At 36.3% G+C, this 17530-nt stretch overlaps 2 protein-coding genes across 2 annotated transcripts; both read right to left on the bottom strand.

Moving 5' to 3' along the window:
- Positions 1–4965: 4965 nt before the first annotated feature.
- On the bottom strand, positions 4966–7968 carry LOC147293905 (plant/protein (DUF668)). The gene is made up of 2 exons (XM_086234610.1): positions 5737–7968; positions 4966–5393 (listed from the first exon to the last, which is right to left on the bottom strand). Exon 1 carries the CDS (start codon positions 7650–7652, stop codon positions 5856–5858), a length of 1797 nt encoding a protein of 598 aa, XP_086090736.1. The 5' UTR covers positions 7653–7968; the 3' UTR covers positions 4966–5393; positions 5737–5855.
- An 8554-nt stretch (positions 7969–16522) lies between these two features.
- LOC147293904 (uncharacterized protein At4g14450, chloroplastic-like) lies at positions 16523–17130 on the bottom strand. Its single transcript, XM_086233835.1, has one exon. The coding sequence runs from the start codon at positions 17047–17049 to the stop codon at positions 16726–16728; it is 324 nt and encodes a 107-aa protein (XP_086089961.1). The 5' UTR covers positions 17050–17130; the 3' UTR covers positions 16523–16725.
- Between the last annotated feature and the right edge of the window lie 400 nt (positions 17131–17530).

Genomic DNA, 17530 nt, shown 5'->3' with positions numbered 1-17530 from the left:
GTCTAAACTTTTGTTAAAAATAAGGGTGTTTTGGTCTTTTCAAATCAATTTTTTATTGTGTCAAAATAAGTAAAGAGTAAAAAAATCATTTTTTTTTAACAATAGGAATTTGAAAAACACCAAAACACTCTTATTTTTAACAAAAATTAAGACAAAATTAGCCAGAGGTGGTACATTGCAATAAATTTTTAATTCATATGGTAAATTGAGATAATTTTTTTTTTAGGTAATGAAATGAGATTGAGTCTAAAGTTCAGGTGGGTAAAATGTAAAAAAGCCTTAAGAATATATTTGTACTGTATTTAGTATTGGGTCGAGAGCAGAGTATGAAGCAAATGATAAAATTTAGGGAGACTTTCATTCATGTCCTTTAATTTTACAATTTAGTGACTGAAGTCTTATGACTTTTAAAATTCTAACTAAAGTCCAATAATATTGTAACCATTCCATGTAGGGCTGGGTAAAAATACCGAAATACCGAAAAATACCGATACCGATACCGAAAAATACCGAAAAGTACCGATACCGAAAATACCGATAAATTCGGTAACGGTATTGGTTTACAAAACCCGGTACCGACGGTATACCGATACCGACCGTATATTAAAAAAATATAATTAAAATAATTCATTTTTATACATTTCTATACTATACTAGTATATTCTAAATATAAAATACTTAGTATTACCTTTCTATATAATTTATAATTTTATATAATACATTTCTAATTTTCTATAATTTATATCAAACATATATAAATTTATAAACCCTAAACCTATAACTTATTAACTTATATGTTTTTTAATTTATATAATACATTTTTATATAAAAACTAATTAAAAATACCCTAAACCCTAATATTATACTAAATTATAAACCCTATATAATATATGTATATGATATCTCATACTAAATTACTAATTTATATACCCTAATAGTCTAATACTATAAATTTATAATTCATAGATTCATAGTTGGTAATTTAGAGTTTGATATATAGTATATAGTATAATACTATAATATGGTATAATATGGTATAATATAGTATAATATGATCATATTAGACTTATTAGTAATTTAGTATATTATATAATATGATATAATAATAATAATATAGTAAAATATGGTATAATATATTAATATCAATATGGACTATGGAGTTATGGACTATTTATGATTTATGTAATTACCTCAATCATTAATGTATAATATAATATAATATATTATTATTAGTATATGGTATTTAATATTTATGATTAATGAACCATGGGCAAGGACAAAGGCAAAGTCGAAAAATTAGAAGATTTTTATATTCCTGTAAATATCAAGATTCAGGAGGGGGAGTGAAAATAATGAGCGTGTACAAGCTAATGGCATGGGCCTGCTAACGTGGCAAAAGGAGAGTGGGCAATGTAATTAGAGAGAGAGAGAGAGAGAGAGAGAGAGAGAGTAAAGGTTGGGTTGGTTTGGGGGGTATGGAGCCTTACGAGGGGCTCTGGTCTAAGGATGTTATTTAGTTTTGAAAATAATTTCTGGGTTTGGTTTAATTTTGGTTTTGGGACATTGGGTCGGTAATTGCGAGAGGGGCATGGAAGGGCTGGCCATGCTGAGGCAGCTCATCGATCAGCTTCAGGAGCTCGTCGAAGTCTACGGCTCTCACCCTCCTCATTACCATCATCATCATCTTCAAGCTTCGCTTCAGCTTCCTCTCCTCCACCACTCTCACTAGCAACCCAGGTCTCTCACTATCTTGTTGTTGTGGATCTCTTTCACCTTCTGAAAATCCTTTCTTTCCACCAATTACTCCTTTCATTTCCTACTTAGGTATTCTGATTTTCTTCTGCTTGGTTCACTGATCTCTCTCACATTCTGTTGTTGTAGTCGGCACCGCCACTGTCCGACCGATACCGCCACGCTCCGACCGATACCGAAGTTATCGGTTACCGACCCATATTGGTCGGAATTTGGTATGGGTGTTTCGGTACGGTAACCGTACCGAACCCACCCCTAATTCCATGTTATATAATATTGGTTTATTAGTTTTTATTTTTTTTTCACATATATCAGGCATTGAATGCTCGACGGCCATTTTTGAGTATTCGGTAGTGCATTTTTACTACCACAAACTCCATTTTATACTTTAGGAAGGTATGAAGTGAACTCGTACTCTATACCCTCAAAAAATAAAAAAATAATGATATATTTTTTTGACAAAATGACAAGGCAATGGTCATAGGGCTTTATTTAGAAAAAAAAAAAAAAAAAAAAACCATTTGATCTTTTTCCAAATAAGAAATTTTAGAAGGACTAAACTCTAATTTTTCCTAAAATGTATTTGTAATCGTTGCACTTTTGGGCATAAATGGAATTGCATAAACTTTTGGCCAGGTACATAGTTAGGGCTCGTTTGGTACGTCAGACTGTACTAACTAATTTATGTCGAATAGTATTAATATGTTTCGGAGAGTACTGACTGTTTATCCAAAATATTATTAGGTGTTTGGTACTGTTCCGGATAAACAGTCTGACTAAGTTATACTATGTTTGATGCTTTGTCGGATAGCAGCGGATCAAACTTTTTTTTTAATTCTTTGATAACTTGGTGGAAATTGAAATTTATATGACACAAATTATTTTTGGCAAAATTCATAGTCACCAATTTTTAATGACACTATGATTTTCCTGCGCAATTCTCTTCTTAACAACACTCTAATTTTCCTGCACAATCTAATTTACAGAAAAGCCAATTGAAGTTTCAAAGAAATACAAAATGGTGACTATAGGGACCATTAATGCAAAATCGTTCAAAGAAAGTGTATTTTTTTTTTTTTGTGTCAATCTTCCTCTCCTTTACAACACAGTGTCTTGTTTGCATGTTTGCCTTCATTAAAATATAGATCTGAAAATCACAATAGAAAGAAGACTTACAATAATTGCAGCTTCCTTTTTCACAGTGGCTGTTGATTTTCTTTCAAGAAAGATAATGAATATTGGGTTGTGTGTGGGGAGATTAATAAGGGCCAAGACCCAAGAAATGAAGCTTAATATTATATCGGTGTGAGAGAATGGTTACAGAGAGACTACAACTTGAGATTTCTGGAGCATTAAAAAAAAAAAAAGAATAAGGTTGGACCACCACCCAACATGGAGGTCCGATTCGAGGGCCAAGGGTTCTGCAAATTGGAAAGGAATATAGTGAGGGAGAAAGAAAGAGAGATAGAGAGAGAGAGGTGGAGGGCTACTGGTCTTAACCGCCGACAAGGTGACGGGATGGAGGGGGTACCAGGGTGATGGTCGGAGGCTAGGCTATGGTGATGGGACGATGAATGAGAAGAAGATGAAAAGAGCGTCTCTTGGTTTTCACGTAGAAAACGTGTTTTTGTTTTCCCAAAGTCTTTATTATTAAGCATGTATTATCTAATCCTTAATATGTGGGTTGTATTAATTAGTCAGGTAATGAGAGTATTAAAAGCCCAGTCCGATTTATATAGTCAGGTAATTAAATAATATAATTTGACACCAAACAACTGATATAGACTATTTACTCCTATCCATAGTCTAATACAGTGTACCAAACATGCTCTTACGGTTAAACAAGCAAAAACAAGACATAACACATAATTCAAATCCACTTGTTCATTGCATAAGTTAATATGTGGTTGCCAACACCAAATTAATCAAACCCATTATATTTGATACTCTACTACCCATTGTATATTCACTTCCTCATACTCCCACTCCTCCCCATTCTCCTCTTTGTGTCAATCTTCATCTTCTATCTTTATAACTTATTTCCTTCATCCTCTTCTATCCGTCATCTTTTTCTCCCCTTCATCTTCATCTCTCTATCATTTTCTTCTTCGTTTTTCTATCATTTCTACCAGAATCGCACAAACTGATTAATGGATATATTAGTTTGATTCAATTAGGTTAGGATTATGGTTTGGAAATTAAGATCGATTTAGGGTTTGGATGAGTTTGTGGTTTGGCCCGTTTGGGGCAAAAACCAACTCAATCCGGACTATGCCCACCCCTAGTTACTTGCACCTAACTACATGCTTCCTACATGACTTCCTCATTGTCATCCTACATTTACATCTTTCCATTTCTCTTTCTAATTTTTCATTACTCCTACCAAACAGTAAAACGAAATGATGTCAAAAATCAAACCACATTAATTAAAAATTGAAGGCTCTTTCAATACCACAGTCAATGCCCTCTTCTACCTTCTACCCCCAGTTTAATGCCACGTGATGGAGCCTGCAAAACTTTGTTAAATAGAGCTGTAAATTCATCTTGATTGTATGCTGACACGATCCTTCAGAATTGTAAGCCTTTTTTTCCCTGGTTATTTATAGAATGATTCAAAATCAAATTTTCGCCAATGAGCTTCTCATCTAAAGACCAAAATTTCCACAAAACCACCCCAAAAAGGAAATTGAAAAAAGATGAAAAGAAGTTGTTGCAGAATCTCCCAAGTCCAAGTCAGAAATTTTTAATGCATGAATGGTTTTGGATCAGTAGGATGAGCATGAACAACTCTCACCAATCTTAGCCCAGATGTAATGAACATCTTTAAGTGCAATGATTTTATTACATCTGCATTATATGCAGGCTGGTATCACAGGGCATCTCAATAGAAGGGTCTCTTCTTTTAAGCATCACAATAGAAGGGCTAGTGTAGGTAGAGGCCAGGGAAAAATAGAAATAGGTTGACAATGTCCAGAATCTTGCTATACAAATGGAAGAACTAGGGAAATAGAGCAACGATTGGGTCCTCATGTTTGAGGACCAACCTTTTCCTCACGGCGGAGCTCATTTGATTGGCCATGAGGACAAGGCTGATCCACAAACATGAGAACCCAAGCATTGTCCAGTATTATAATGACTTTTAATCCATTGTTTGAAAATAACAGATACCAACAAAGATTAACTCCATATAAATTAGAGCTGCAAAACTATAAACAACCATAAAAGAGATGCATCACTGAAATATGACTTAAACTTTTATATTGGTTATTGATCTGGCATAGGTTCCAAGAGAGCCTTGCAGACAACATGAAGTGGCATCCTCCCCAAGGGAGATCTAAGATGGCACCAGTGAAATAAGACACTCTCTCAAACAATTCAAATGGCAGCTTATTGAGTTGTTATAGGTTGCACCCTGATCATGAAATTAAAATCATTAACTAGTGCAAAGGAAACTTGAACCTTAGGAGTGCTTCAAACCCAATGACATTATCACATTCTATCTTCAAGCTTTGTTTGGAATGCAAGTAGGCACCTCCAGTAATCTGCCGGTAATCCGCCGAAATAATTTCAGCTCACAATTTTTCACATGCATCTAAAACTTTTTGTTCGTCTCTTTCGTGTTTTGGCCCACAGCACATAATCTAGCATAACTAAATCAAAATATGACAAATATATATAAGAATACGTTTGTGAATGTGTGTGTTGACAACATCAGCTTAGAGGTCACACATTAATAAGAAACTAACAGTCGTGACCAGAAGTTGCACGAGTGAATCATTAGTTATCGAGAGATTAACATTAGCCACAATAACATTATCATTTCTTAGATCATAACTTTCAGTCCTTCAGAAAGGTGCACAGAGACTTCAATAAGAAAGAACTACTAACTTTACATGAACATATGTACAATTCTACAAAAAAGAAAGATACTTTTTTGCATAAATAATTAGAATTATGTACTTCAGAAGTCAAAGCTTCCCATACCTTGCAATGAAATACATTAACCAAGTCTTGAACAATACAAGTCTTCAGTGTGAAGGGTTGAGATATTCACATCCTGTTGAACTAACATCTATCGTGTTCATACAAATCCAATAATGTAGTCAATCAAGGAAAGAAGCTCCGCATTGCAATTGCCACTCCATGCAGTCTTCAAAATCAAAACTACTCGCACAATCCAATAATGCATTTTGCTGATGCTCATAACGGCATATATAATTCAACCCAACAAGAAGCTGACAAATAGCTGCCTCCGTCTTTTGTCTATCAGCAAAATACAATGTCTGAAGCAAAAGAACATTTGTCCGCATAACAATCTGCTGTTGCTCAAAATTACGCTCGCTTTGCCATCTGATCATGTTATGTGCCAGTGGGGCGAGCCACCTCAAAATCCCATCAAGAGTCTCCTTCCAATCATGAGCAAGAGGCGCATCATATATAGCCAAATTCTTGACATAGGACTTGAGATTAGTCCTCATCGACATTCTTAAACTTGTTGGCAACATATGATACAAATCGTCCCTAGCTTCCTCGCCAACTAGATAAGGGTAGCGAAGCAACTTCTCTACGACAATTATGATATTTGCATAATGCAAAGCTAGAGCAGAGCCTCCCACAGTAGAAGGAGGAGCGTAAACATTTAACCTACTCTTGGGACCAAACCGTGCACCATTCATCCCACCACACTTTGATTCAACACCCATTTGGGATCTACTAAAACAATCTCTCCTCAAACCACCATTGGCAACACTGCAACCTGAAATTTGGCTACTCCGCTCCTCATAATTACCAGCACCAGCACCACCATCATCATCATCATCATCGAACTTGGAACCACTTACTCTAATGCAGTCCATGAAAAGCCTCCCGGGGCTAGTTACACACGGGAAATTAAAATCCTCTTGTCGAAACAACGCCAATTCAGCTCTCCTTGAATCAAATTGAGGCCTAAAAGCTGACCCCTTTTTCACCACCACAGCCTTCTCAACTGACCCCGAATAAAACCCATTTTTCTTACTAAGAACCCTCTTCAATGGCTCAGAAGCCACCTGAGAAACTCTTCTCACATCACTCTGAGCCGCCGTAAGAGGCGAAGAAGCTCCCCCAATTAGCCCAACATGGTCCTTGCTCAAAGCAGAGTCTCCAAAAACAGCACGAATCGTAGCATAAATGGTACAAACCGTCCTTGCCAACAATTCCACAACCTTATCATAAGTCTGGTTCCAAAGCGAAATGTCCTTGAGATGCCTCACATCTTGCTTTTGCCAAATCAGCTTCTGCTCAAAAGCCCTTTTGCTCTCTTCGTGCTGGTTGTGCTGAAACTTCTTGGTGGCCTGCTCCAACTCATTCAAAACCTCCAATTCACTGTACAAATTCGATGTGGCATTCACATACCTCTCCATCTTCCTAACCATGGCGTCCATGTCCTTCACCAAGAACCCCAACTCCTTCACATCAATAACCCCATTGACAAGGTCGGCATAGACATGCTCAAAACCCTGCAGAGCCGGCTCGACACACCTCTTGCCGAGCCTAGACACCACAGCAGCCACGCGGTTGAGGTCCTCGAGCTTCTCGGCCAGAGCAAGCTCGAGAAGGTAGGCCTCGTCGGAGGAGACCAAGTTCCGAACCCCCTCGGACTTCAAGATCTCGCTCTTGAGCTTGGAGATCTCGGAGTCCGTGAGGGACTTGTGGAGGTACACAGTCTTGGAGATAACATTAGCAACCTCAAAAGAAAGAATGCCTATGGTCTGCTTCTTGGTCTTGGTGTTGTTACTGTTGTTGTTGGGTTGTGGGGTTTTGGGGTTTGATGATTTCTTTGAAGGTTGGAGAAGAAGAGCATGCTTGAGATTGGAGCTTACCTGGTTACCCATCTTCAAAATCCAAGCCTCTGCAACCATTGCTAAGATCTGAACCTGGGTCCGAGCTCAAGATTCAGTAGAACAAAAACCCTTTTGAGAACTCAATCAAATGAGCAAAAATGCAATACCCTTTTGGCGAGTGAGCTCTGCCATTGATGAGTTGCAGAGATTGTGCCCACGAAAGGGGAAACAGGGAAGGCACTGAGGAATTGGAGTGTTGGGAGTTGGGCACTTGAGCTCTCTGGGCGTGGGGAGAAAGTGAGAATGCGCAATTGATTGGAGGAAAAAAGAAAGGTGAGTGGGGAATCAATGGTTGAAGCAGCGTTTATGAGACGCTCTCATTTTCTGCTTCTAAATAGTTGGAACTGGTAGGTATTTAAAGTAGTTGAACTTTTGTTTTCAAAACATTTCAAAGTGGTCTGACTCTCTCACTCTGGGAGTTTTTTGGTTTATGAATTTGTTTGTTTCTTTTGTTTTTGTGGAAATTTAATTGAAATTTCAAAATGGTCCGACTCCCTCTCCCTCTCTCTCTGCTTGCTCATGAGTGATGAGGTCAGGTAGGTAATTTTAACTTTTAAACAAGGGTCTTCCTTTTTTTTTTTTTTTACTGGCCAAAAATAAGATTTATCAGATTTTGGGTTTTTTAATTATTATTAGTAAACATGAGTACATGACATGTGTGATGTTTAATTGGACAATAAACATTTTACAATAAGTATTCAGGTCAAACATTGATGATTTCAGTGGCTTTGCTTTTCTGGTTTTCATATTGAATGTTAAGGTATAATAAGGCAAGTGGTTTTGACTTGATTTATTTTGGGGCAAGAAGAAGAAACTAAACCACCATGACTTCTAGCCTTCTAGGGTCTCTGACTTCATATCCAAGTTTTCTCACATATGTAGAGTAGACCAGAGCAATAGGAAGTGTTTTAGGGTTTATGTGGTCACAATTAGATCCATCTAATAGGAAAGAAGTACATAAAATTTTCAGCTAGGTATTGTTAATTTTCTTTCTGAAAGTGGTAGGCAAACTGCTTTGCAATTTGGGGTTTCCAAATCAGTGATTTCAAATTTTGCAGTAGGGGCCAACTATTATGCATGTGCCACCTTCTAAACTCTAATGGGTTTAGGGTTTATATGTTGGGTCTTTTATTTTGGAAACTTGGACAATTTGATGACAAAGCTTCTTCTATCTATGGAAAAATGGATTAAAAAGTAGGGAATGTTGGTGGGTCCACTTTATAAATATATAAACTTTTAGCTTGCAAGTTTGCTACCAGCTAGAATTAATTGATTTAGGTGTTACCTGCTCATCTAGAATTAATTGATTTAGTTTGACACTGCAAATTGGCCCCCATCTAACAACTCACTAGACCCTCTTTGTTCTTTCACCTTTCATGAGTTCGCCTTTAGTAAAATGGTTGATTGTAAGCATAAAATCACATTCAATGATAAAAGAATCTATAATCTATATCTTATTAGTGGAAAAGTGAATTCATCCATATCCAAATATCAAAAAATAATTGTATACCATACAGTAATTATATGTATTGCAGAATTTCTCTCATTTTGTCTTTTTGCCTTTTTTCTTTTCCCAATAATTCAAGGAAAGCGAGTAGGAATTCTTAAAATCTTTGAATAGTTTAAGCTGCTTCCCAAGGGATCAGGAAGGATAGTAAAATGCCATATGCTCTGTCCCTCTCAAACTTATATTTAGTCCTGTAGCTTGCAACGTGTGACTTTTGATTAGATTTGTCTACTAATAATGTGGGAAAAAGAGGTTTAGGGATGAAACTTGACCAAGCTGATGAGGGGGCCTTTGTCAAAAGTTAATCATAGTGGGAGTTGGTGGCTTGTTTTTATGCAGACAACGCTTACTTAAGGGCGACCACCACAGCCCAAATGGACATCCTCCTTGCAAAGATCAAGCAAATAATGACAAAAAGAAAAATGGCCAACTAATTCATATATAGGCTTTGCATAAAATATTGGGTTAGGCTTCTTTTTCCTCTGTGATTGATTGTTAATTATTTGTGAGAAATACTTTGAAGAAAGCAAGTGAACCTACTCTATGATGCTTCTGAGTAGCCAGTAGACCACACAAAATTTGAAAGTTTTGTTCTTTTATGCTATGTATTATCTTTGATTAATTAGTTAGGTTGATATGATTAATCTAGCTCATCAAAAACTTATTAGATTAATCTTGCAGATCAGAGGGTTCTAAAACCATCTAGATCAATCTTGCCCATAAAATCATGTGGGAGTCATGACCTCCATTTTACAAGGGGACATGGCAATATATGCTTTGATATATATGGAGACATGAAGATAAAACAGCTATATAGAAAACATCACGTTCCTACCACTTCGATATATCAAACATGTGGCTAAAATGTGACACAATGTGTTGCCCATTTGCTAGCTAGCCACCCTCTGTTAGTGCAGTGGGGCATGCATAATTAATTTTCACTTTCTTTGAGTTTTTAGATCGACCTAATTCTCTAAGGGCTTTAAATTAAGAGCACCCTAATGTTAGGCTGTACTTAAACCATTAATTGCTCTATAATGGAGCTTTTTTTTTTTTTTCTTTTTTCTTTTTTCTCTTATGAGAGTGATCATATACAATGGAATTGAGTACTTGGTTAGAGTGGAAAAGTGCTCATCAAGGGGCTCAAAGTTAGAGGATTAGAGGACCACACCTTGGCACACCTTTCCTATCCCTATCATTTGGGTGCCTTTACCTTTGCTTTGGGCTCCTATGATCATCTTAGACATGCGCATTTGCTTTGACCAGCCCATGCATGCATATATATCATCATCTATGTGCCTTTGCAGTCCAAATTATTGTACAAAAGGGCATCACACAAATCACAATGCAACGGCCGGCCAAGACCTTGTACTTTAAAATCTTCCTTGAGCTAGTTGATTTATTTAGCTTTCACTTTATTAGTACAAAAGAAAATGAATTAGCAAAAGAAATGCTCTTTCAAGTCAATTACTTTCTGCTTCCAATGTAGCATATATCACTAAAAGTGATCACTATGTACTTGATATTTGAATGAGTCACACATAAACCCATATGCTAGATCTTCCAATTTGACAAGGCAAAAATCAGTAGAACTGTACACAAGTTACAACCATATATGCATATATAAGCTGCTGCAACACTTGGCCACAAGTGCCTCAGTGCCCGTGATATTCACTGTGGGGTCTCCAATTACCTATATATCCCAATCTTAGAAAATAACATGTTTAGTGGAGTAGTAAAAGAAATGTCAAACAGAGGAAAAACCCACAAAAGGGATTGGTTGATGATTACAGCTTCCCGCCATTTTGCATGTAAGTTTGTGTTTGGAGTCACTTTGTTGTGGAGAATATAGGAGGGCATGGGAGGGCTGGGCCTGTTCTACTTTTCCCCCACAAATTACGTCTTTCAGTCACCTTTTGCTTCCTTTACAAAACAGAGTGTCACTTTCATTGTGGAGGTGGTAGTGTTGGTGTTCGTAACCTGCTGGTGGAGCTTCTTGTTCTTTTGTTTTTGTTTTTGTTTAGGTCTTTAGGCTTTTTTGGCAATGGGCTCAATGGGATTTTATTGTGTATTTTGACCGGCTCTGGCTGTTCTATTAGTTTTTGAGTAATGCTAGGTATATTATATTTTTGGTACTATTTTGTGTACTACTTCTCTAATAAAAGTGGGATACACCAGTACAAATAAATTCTATCTCTATTAGAGAAGTGATATACAAGATGGTACAAAAATGTAGTACATGTAGTATTATTGTTATTTTCTTTCACATGGCCAATCTTTAAGTTTTTTTTAATTACATAAGAAGAAATCCAACCCTAAACCTAATCTAATCCTAACTTTTATCCTTACCACTCTCACCACTTATGATAACCTAAGGCTTAAGCCAATCTCTAAGTTGTCTGATATTTTTCTTTTCTTTTTCCTTTCCCTAGTCTTGTTTCGCAGAAGGGCCTATGAAATGCCAGTGGCCCAGTGCCATGAATATAGAAGGCTGGCCATTGGTGAAACATGATTAATTTGGGTCGGCCCCACATTATAGACCACATTCAAGTGATCATCTGAGACTGGCCCAAGCGTGAGGCCCAAGTATGGGGCATTGGGCATCTGAGACTGGCCCAAGCGTGAGGAGCAAATATACCAAGAAATGGAAGATGCATGTGACCTGCTTTAATTAGATGATGTAGGACTTTCTCTCTTTGATTTTATGAAATTAAATTGGTATATAGAGGTGCAATGTAAAAATTATAGTTTTCATGCTACTCATCAGCTGCAGCTTTCAATTACAAGGAAAACTCATTGGATTAATGAGGCTGGAAGAGGGTATCTGCACTGCAGGTACCTTATATTAATGGTAAATCTTAGAAGAAAGGGTGTTTTCTTGCTTCTCATTGCACTATCAACTTTCCTGAGAAGTACTACTTGAATATATAGCATATTTGAAGGCCTAAATTGTTGCAGGTTATATGTTTCCCTTGAATAATGTAGAGACTCTCAATTCACAAAACAATGAAGCCATACAAGTTTATGTAAGAATTAAATGGACTAATACCTTGTTCTACTCGGAGTCAATATTACACTAATACTTATAATACATGTAATAGGTTTATTAATAAGACATAAATCAACAAGTCCATCTTAAGTGACATTGTGGTATTCACATGTGTACTTATATAGATTGTGACATTGTCATTAAGATAATGCAGACAGTAATTAAGGCATAATGTATGTGCATGTGTATAGAGATCTTGCTAATAAGATTTAGTGATCTTGCATTTGGAGAAGGCAAAATCATTAAGGACCGAGTTTACAACAGTATGACATAGCTAATTTGTAAACAAATTTTTCATTTTCATGCCTTGTAAATGACTTATGTGGGATATGGTATTGGCATCAATGACTATGAGTGGATTAAGCAATTTAATGACTTAATTGCTTCTCATAATCTGGTATTCAATATAATATCTTGACAAAGTTGAGCTAAGTCTTGTTAAATAAGAAAACCAGCGCAAATTCAGATTACTTGTAGTATTGTATAAATGTGATGATTAAGAACAATGCTTGTCCAAGTGGGAGAAAATAAGAATTAAATGGACTAATGCCTTGTTCTACTCGGAGTTAATATTACACTAATACTTAAGATACAAGTAATAGGTTTATTAATAAGACATAAATCAGCAAGTCCATCTTAAATAGATTACTTATCTCAGTTGTACTAGGAAGACTTAATTACCTAAAGGCCTTATGCTATAAACAAGGCAATGATCCAGCAAAGTCTTTATAGAGTCCTATTAGGATTGGATTATGGAGTCCTTGATGAGAAGAACTAGGAATCTATGAGTACTCTATATAAGAACAAGTCCCTGGTCACACAGCTAACACTTAGAACCAATAAGCTCTACCCCATTGTGTGAGAGGTTCATTCATTGCTGTAATGGCTAGAAGACTTGAGCATCTTGCCTGAAGGTATTCAATTGCTAGTAGTATGTCTTCATTAGGTTAGTAATTAATTATATATTTCAGTTATATGCGTATCAATAATATTATATTGATGTCGAGTTATACTTGTGTCTGTTGATTTGTGTATACTACATAATTTATGTTTCAGTTTTTACAGTTTAACCACCTCTGAATGAGTCTCACACTTAAGGTCCTACTCTCATACATCAAAAAATATTAAATAATATACTGGTTGTGATGTGCTCCTTCATGGTATATATTGCATCAAATTAATGGTCAGTGTAGGAGGTTATGCATGAGATTACTTTTCAAATTTCATTACCACAATGTCCTTTTTAAAGTTGTCCTAGGAGTTCACACTGCCAAATTGACATTATAAAATTTGTGCCCCAAATTGCAAGCTCTTGATGTCGGTTGTCTTCAAGGAAACAGACCCTTGAGGACTTTGACCAAATGGAAATTCCAAGACATATTAAATAGCCCCCAAATTTGTTCCTTCTCTTAGTTTTTCTGATGGTGACAGAATTCATCTCATGTTTTTCCAAACACCCATTCTACATTAATCTTATAGTATTGTAGGCAATTGGAGATTTCAGATTCTGATGCTTATATTGACCTTGTGTCAAAGATACCTATTAATCAAGCCTTATGAAAGAAGACTAATGTGCAGAGCTTCCCCAAGTTCATGCTTAGTTTCTGCAGTTACTCTTCATCAGAATGATTGCCACTTCTCCTTTGGTAAGGCCACAACTTGTCAAAGGAAATTAGGAAGGTTGTTTTTTATTTAACTTATATAAATATAGAAACAAAAAATATGATCGATATTGCTGCTTCAGCTGACCCAACTGGGAAAACAAGTGGAATCAATTGGAAATGTTGAGAAGTTGAATCAAGTGGAAATGAAAAGAGGGTTTTTCTGGCTTACGTTGTAACTCGTGGATTCAAGTATTTCATAGTTTTATGAACAAAAGAATGTGTCATGCTTCTAGATTTGCCAAAAAGAGTCAGAGACTCCATCATGCTGTCTGGATTGGAGTTCTTTCACAAAAATTTGTCATAGCTAGTTCAAAGGTGAGGCAACTTAGGACAGCTTAACTCGTCTCGCCCTTAAACCACATAAGAATTCATATCACAAATGTATATAACGTTCGCTTTTTGAACTCGTGTATATATATAACAATCATTTTTTAAACCACATAATGAAAAATTCTTGCATAAAACAAATTTATACAATGTTCAAAGATGAGGTAACAACAAAGTTAGCTCAAGAATGAGGCAACCTAAGACTGCCCAACCACATAACAAAATATTTTTGCATATAACATGTGTATATAGAGGAGGAACTGAGAACATACATGTGCATATATACATAATATAATATATATAGTAAATTTCATTTTGCATTCCGAAGGTTTGCTCAGATTGTCAAGTTGCTCTCTCATGTTTCAATTTTGGCAATTTAAAACTCAAGGTTTGAAATCAAAGACAATGTGCTCCTTCAGTAAATCTGACTTAACAATTAGACGTTAAATATTGTTTATGTGGCACATGTGGGACTCATATGGTTAATTGATTCAAATAAATTCAATTGTTGACTTTTTAATAGAGAATTCAGTATCTCCTGCTATTAAGTATATAATAAAGCAGTACTACCATCACAACTCAGGAAGCCAATAAGATCAACCACATGATCTTTTGCCTTTTATGTGCTCTTGCAAGATGAACGTTTCCGAAATTGCCTTTAAGATAGTTGCAGACATTAATTGTGGGTCCTACATGTGACATTAGTGAAATTTACTCTAATATATAATTGAAAACCTCACAGTAGATATTTACTTATAAATCATTAACGAATTGCTGGAGGACCACTGGATTTGCAACACCTGGATGGTGATGGGCAATTGGGCATGCATGATGCATGTCACTTACCTTGTTATGAATTTATCGGGTCATATCTATTCTGAGCTGGGAACTGGTAAGAAGCCACAATCACTGACCGTCACATCCACTGATCCACTCATTGATTAATTATAAATCATACAACAAAAGCATGGAATATTTGACTATTTATTGGCTATTATCGGGTCCAAACGAATCCCTTCTCTTTGAATATTTCTTCTCTTTTGACTTTCTTTTCCAATTAAGCTTATAATTAAGCCCCTAATGTAATTAGTTATTACAACTAATGCTGTATAGGAGGACTTCTCACTTGTCCATGTGTACATGCCTGGAATAAACATAGGCTGCTAGAGAAGTAAAGAAAATGGGAAAAAAGAGAAAAAAGAGAAAATTATTTTAATAGAAGTTAACCAACTTAGTTAGTGATCTTGTATTATTTATTGGTTACTTTAAAATGATAAAGAAATTTAATCTATAATCTACTCAGCTCAAAATTTACCTTTCATGACAAAATTAGCGTCGAGCGCTCCAGCAACTACAGATGCAATGTGCATCATAAAAAGTAAAAACTGTATATGCAACTCAAAAAGTAGCTTAAAATGCCCTAAAAACTATATGTGCGACTCTGAAATTAGTTCAAAAAGCTGCATATGCAGAACCCTCAGCAGCCTTTTTTACGTTGATAGATGCTTATACGTGCATAAAATGTCCTTTAGCTTAATTTTTTTAAAGTGTATTTCGAGTTAAGAAATTTGCACTTTTTAGCTCGAGAGTAATTTACTAGTATTTTTTCCATAATGTCAAATAAGTCTTAAGTTCGAATCCATTCCTTTTATAAATAAAGATCAAAAACCACTTTTGTTTATAATATCATTCAACCCAAATTACTCTTTTTTCATTTGTATAATTGCTATTTGTTTTATGATGAATACTTCATGATGCTGGCATCTATTATTCTTTCATGGTTTGTCAATTTTTTTGTATTAGCATTTGAATCGGATGAAAAATGTGGAGCAAGAAATGAATTTGATACTCATCGAGTTTCATTCATGCGAAATAGAAAGAAACTCAAATGCATAAAAGGTTATTAGAATGAGCCTCAAATGCATGCAAACTCGATTGTTTTGCAATTTGCACCTATGAAAACATGCCAGAACATAGAACATCATGGTTCATGGTTGGATTGATATCATGCAATTGTTGATCATGTTGGTCCACTTGATTTCAACAAAATTGTTTTGTGTATTTTATTTTAAGTAGGCATGTGAGAATAGACAACTTTTAGGATATAGGTGATAATAAAATACTAATGCGGTAATGCCTCCGGTGGAGACTGACCAACTGGCTATTGGAATCGGAAAGGAACCCATTGACTAAACCATGACCGTCGGATCCAATGATTAAGCAAATCATTTTTCAACCATGAAAATGGCATCTCATTTTCACACCAATTTTACAAAACTACCCACTGCAGATTGCACATTCATCAACCAAATCAACCAATAAAAGTTAAACCCCTCAAAAATTGAAAAAACAAATTAAATGATTAGCTGAATTCTATGGTACATTGAAAATTTTAAGTACATGATATATGAACAAGGGGTATGTATACAATTAGCAAAATCAGAGCAATGTTTCATCAGAAACACGATTAACATACACCGTTAGATCCACTGACTGTCCTTCAAAAAAGAAAAAAGTAATTTCATTCAGTCCCAATCTAACCTACTACACGTTTACGAAAGGACGGACGAGCGGAGCCGGCTCGTAGCAGAAGGGAGCCGCCGGGTGCTGCCACTTCTTGAACACCACCGAAGCCGCCGACTTCTCGGCCTCCGCGCCCTGATGACGTGGCAGGTCCTGCTTCCGCAAGTCGTCCCGAGATTTGGTGACGAGCGGCGGATCCGGCGAGACGAGCGGCGAGAGGAGCGGGATGGCGACGTTCCAGCCGGAGGCGGGGTTTATTTGGAGGGAGGCCGGGGGCGGAGCGCGCCGCTGGAGACGGCTCGGCTGGCGGCGGGTGCCGGAAATGGGTCTCGTTGCGTCTGCCATAGAGAGAGAGAGAGAGTGTGTGTGTGCGAGATTGCGTCAGGAATAGACTGAGAGGAGGAGGGAGTGGGGTGTGTGAATATATATAAGAGAGACGGAGAGAGAGAGAGATATGGAATTTTGTGAAGTATTGGGGGTTAAGAAGAGAAGGAGTCAAAGACAAGAATAGGGCGCATGGTTGGCACACGGCTTGGCTAGCTCCTTTATTAGCGGTATGTGGAATGGTGATCAATTGGCAATTCAATTGGCATTTATAAATAATTTAAAATAAAAATAGTTTGTAATGAGATGTTAATTGATAATAGATTAATTGAAAGAATAATGCTATATGTACCATATTTTTATACCACATTTTTGTATCATCTTATGTGTCATTATTTTACTAGACAAAGTTTTTTTTTTTTTTTTTTTTTTTTTTTTTTTGAATCCAATGTATGAATGCTATGTAAGCTGTCACATAAGGTGGTATGAAATTGTGGTGTAA

This window comes from Dryas octopetala, chromosome 2 (genome assembly GCF_963921425.1).
Source record: "Dryas octopetala chromosome 2, drDryOcto1.1, whole genome shotgun sequence".
NCBI lineage: Eukaryota > Viridiplantae > Streptophyta > Magnoliopsida > Rosales > Rosaceae > Dryas > Dryas octopetala.
Note: the sequence above shows the minus strand (reverse complement) of the source record. Positions and strands in the feature narration are given on the sequence as shown.

Bases quoted from the DNA above. Each gene is read 5' to 3' on its own strand.
- LOC147293905 (XM_086234610.1), bottom strand. From the start codon at position 7,652: ATGGTTGCAGAGGCTTGGATTTTGAAGATGGGTAACCAGGTAAGCTCC.
- LOC147293904 (XM_086233835.1), bottom strand. From the start codon at position 17,049: ATGGCAGACGCAACGAGACCCATTTCCGGCACCCGCCGCCAGCCGAGC.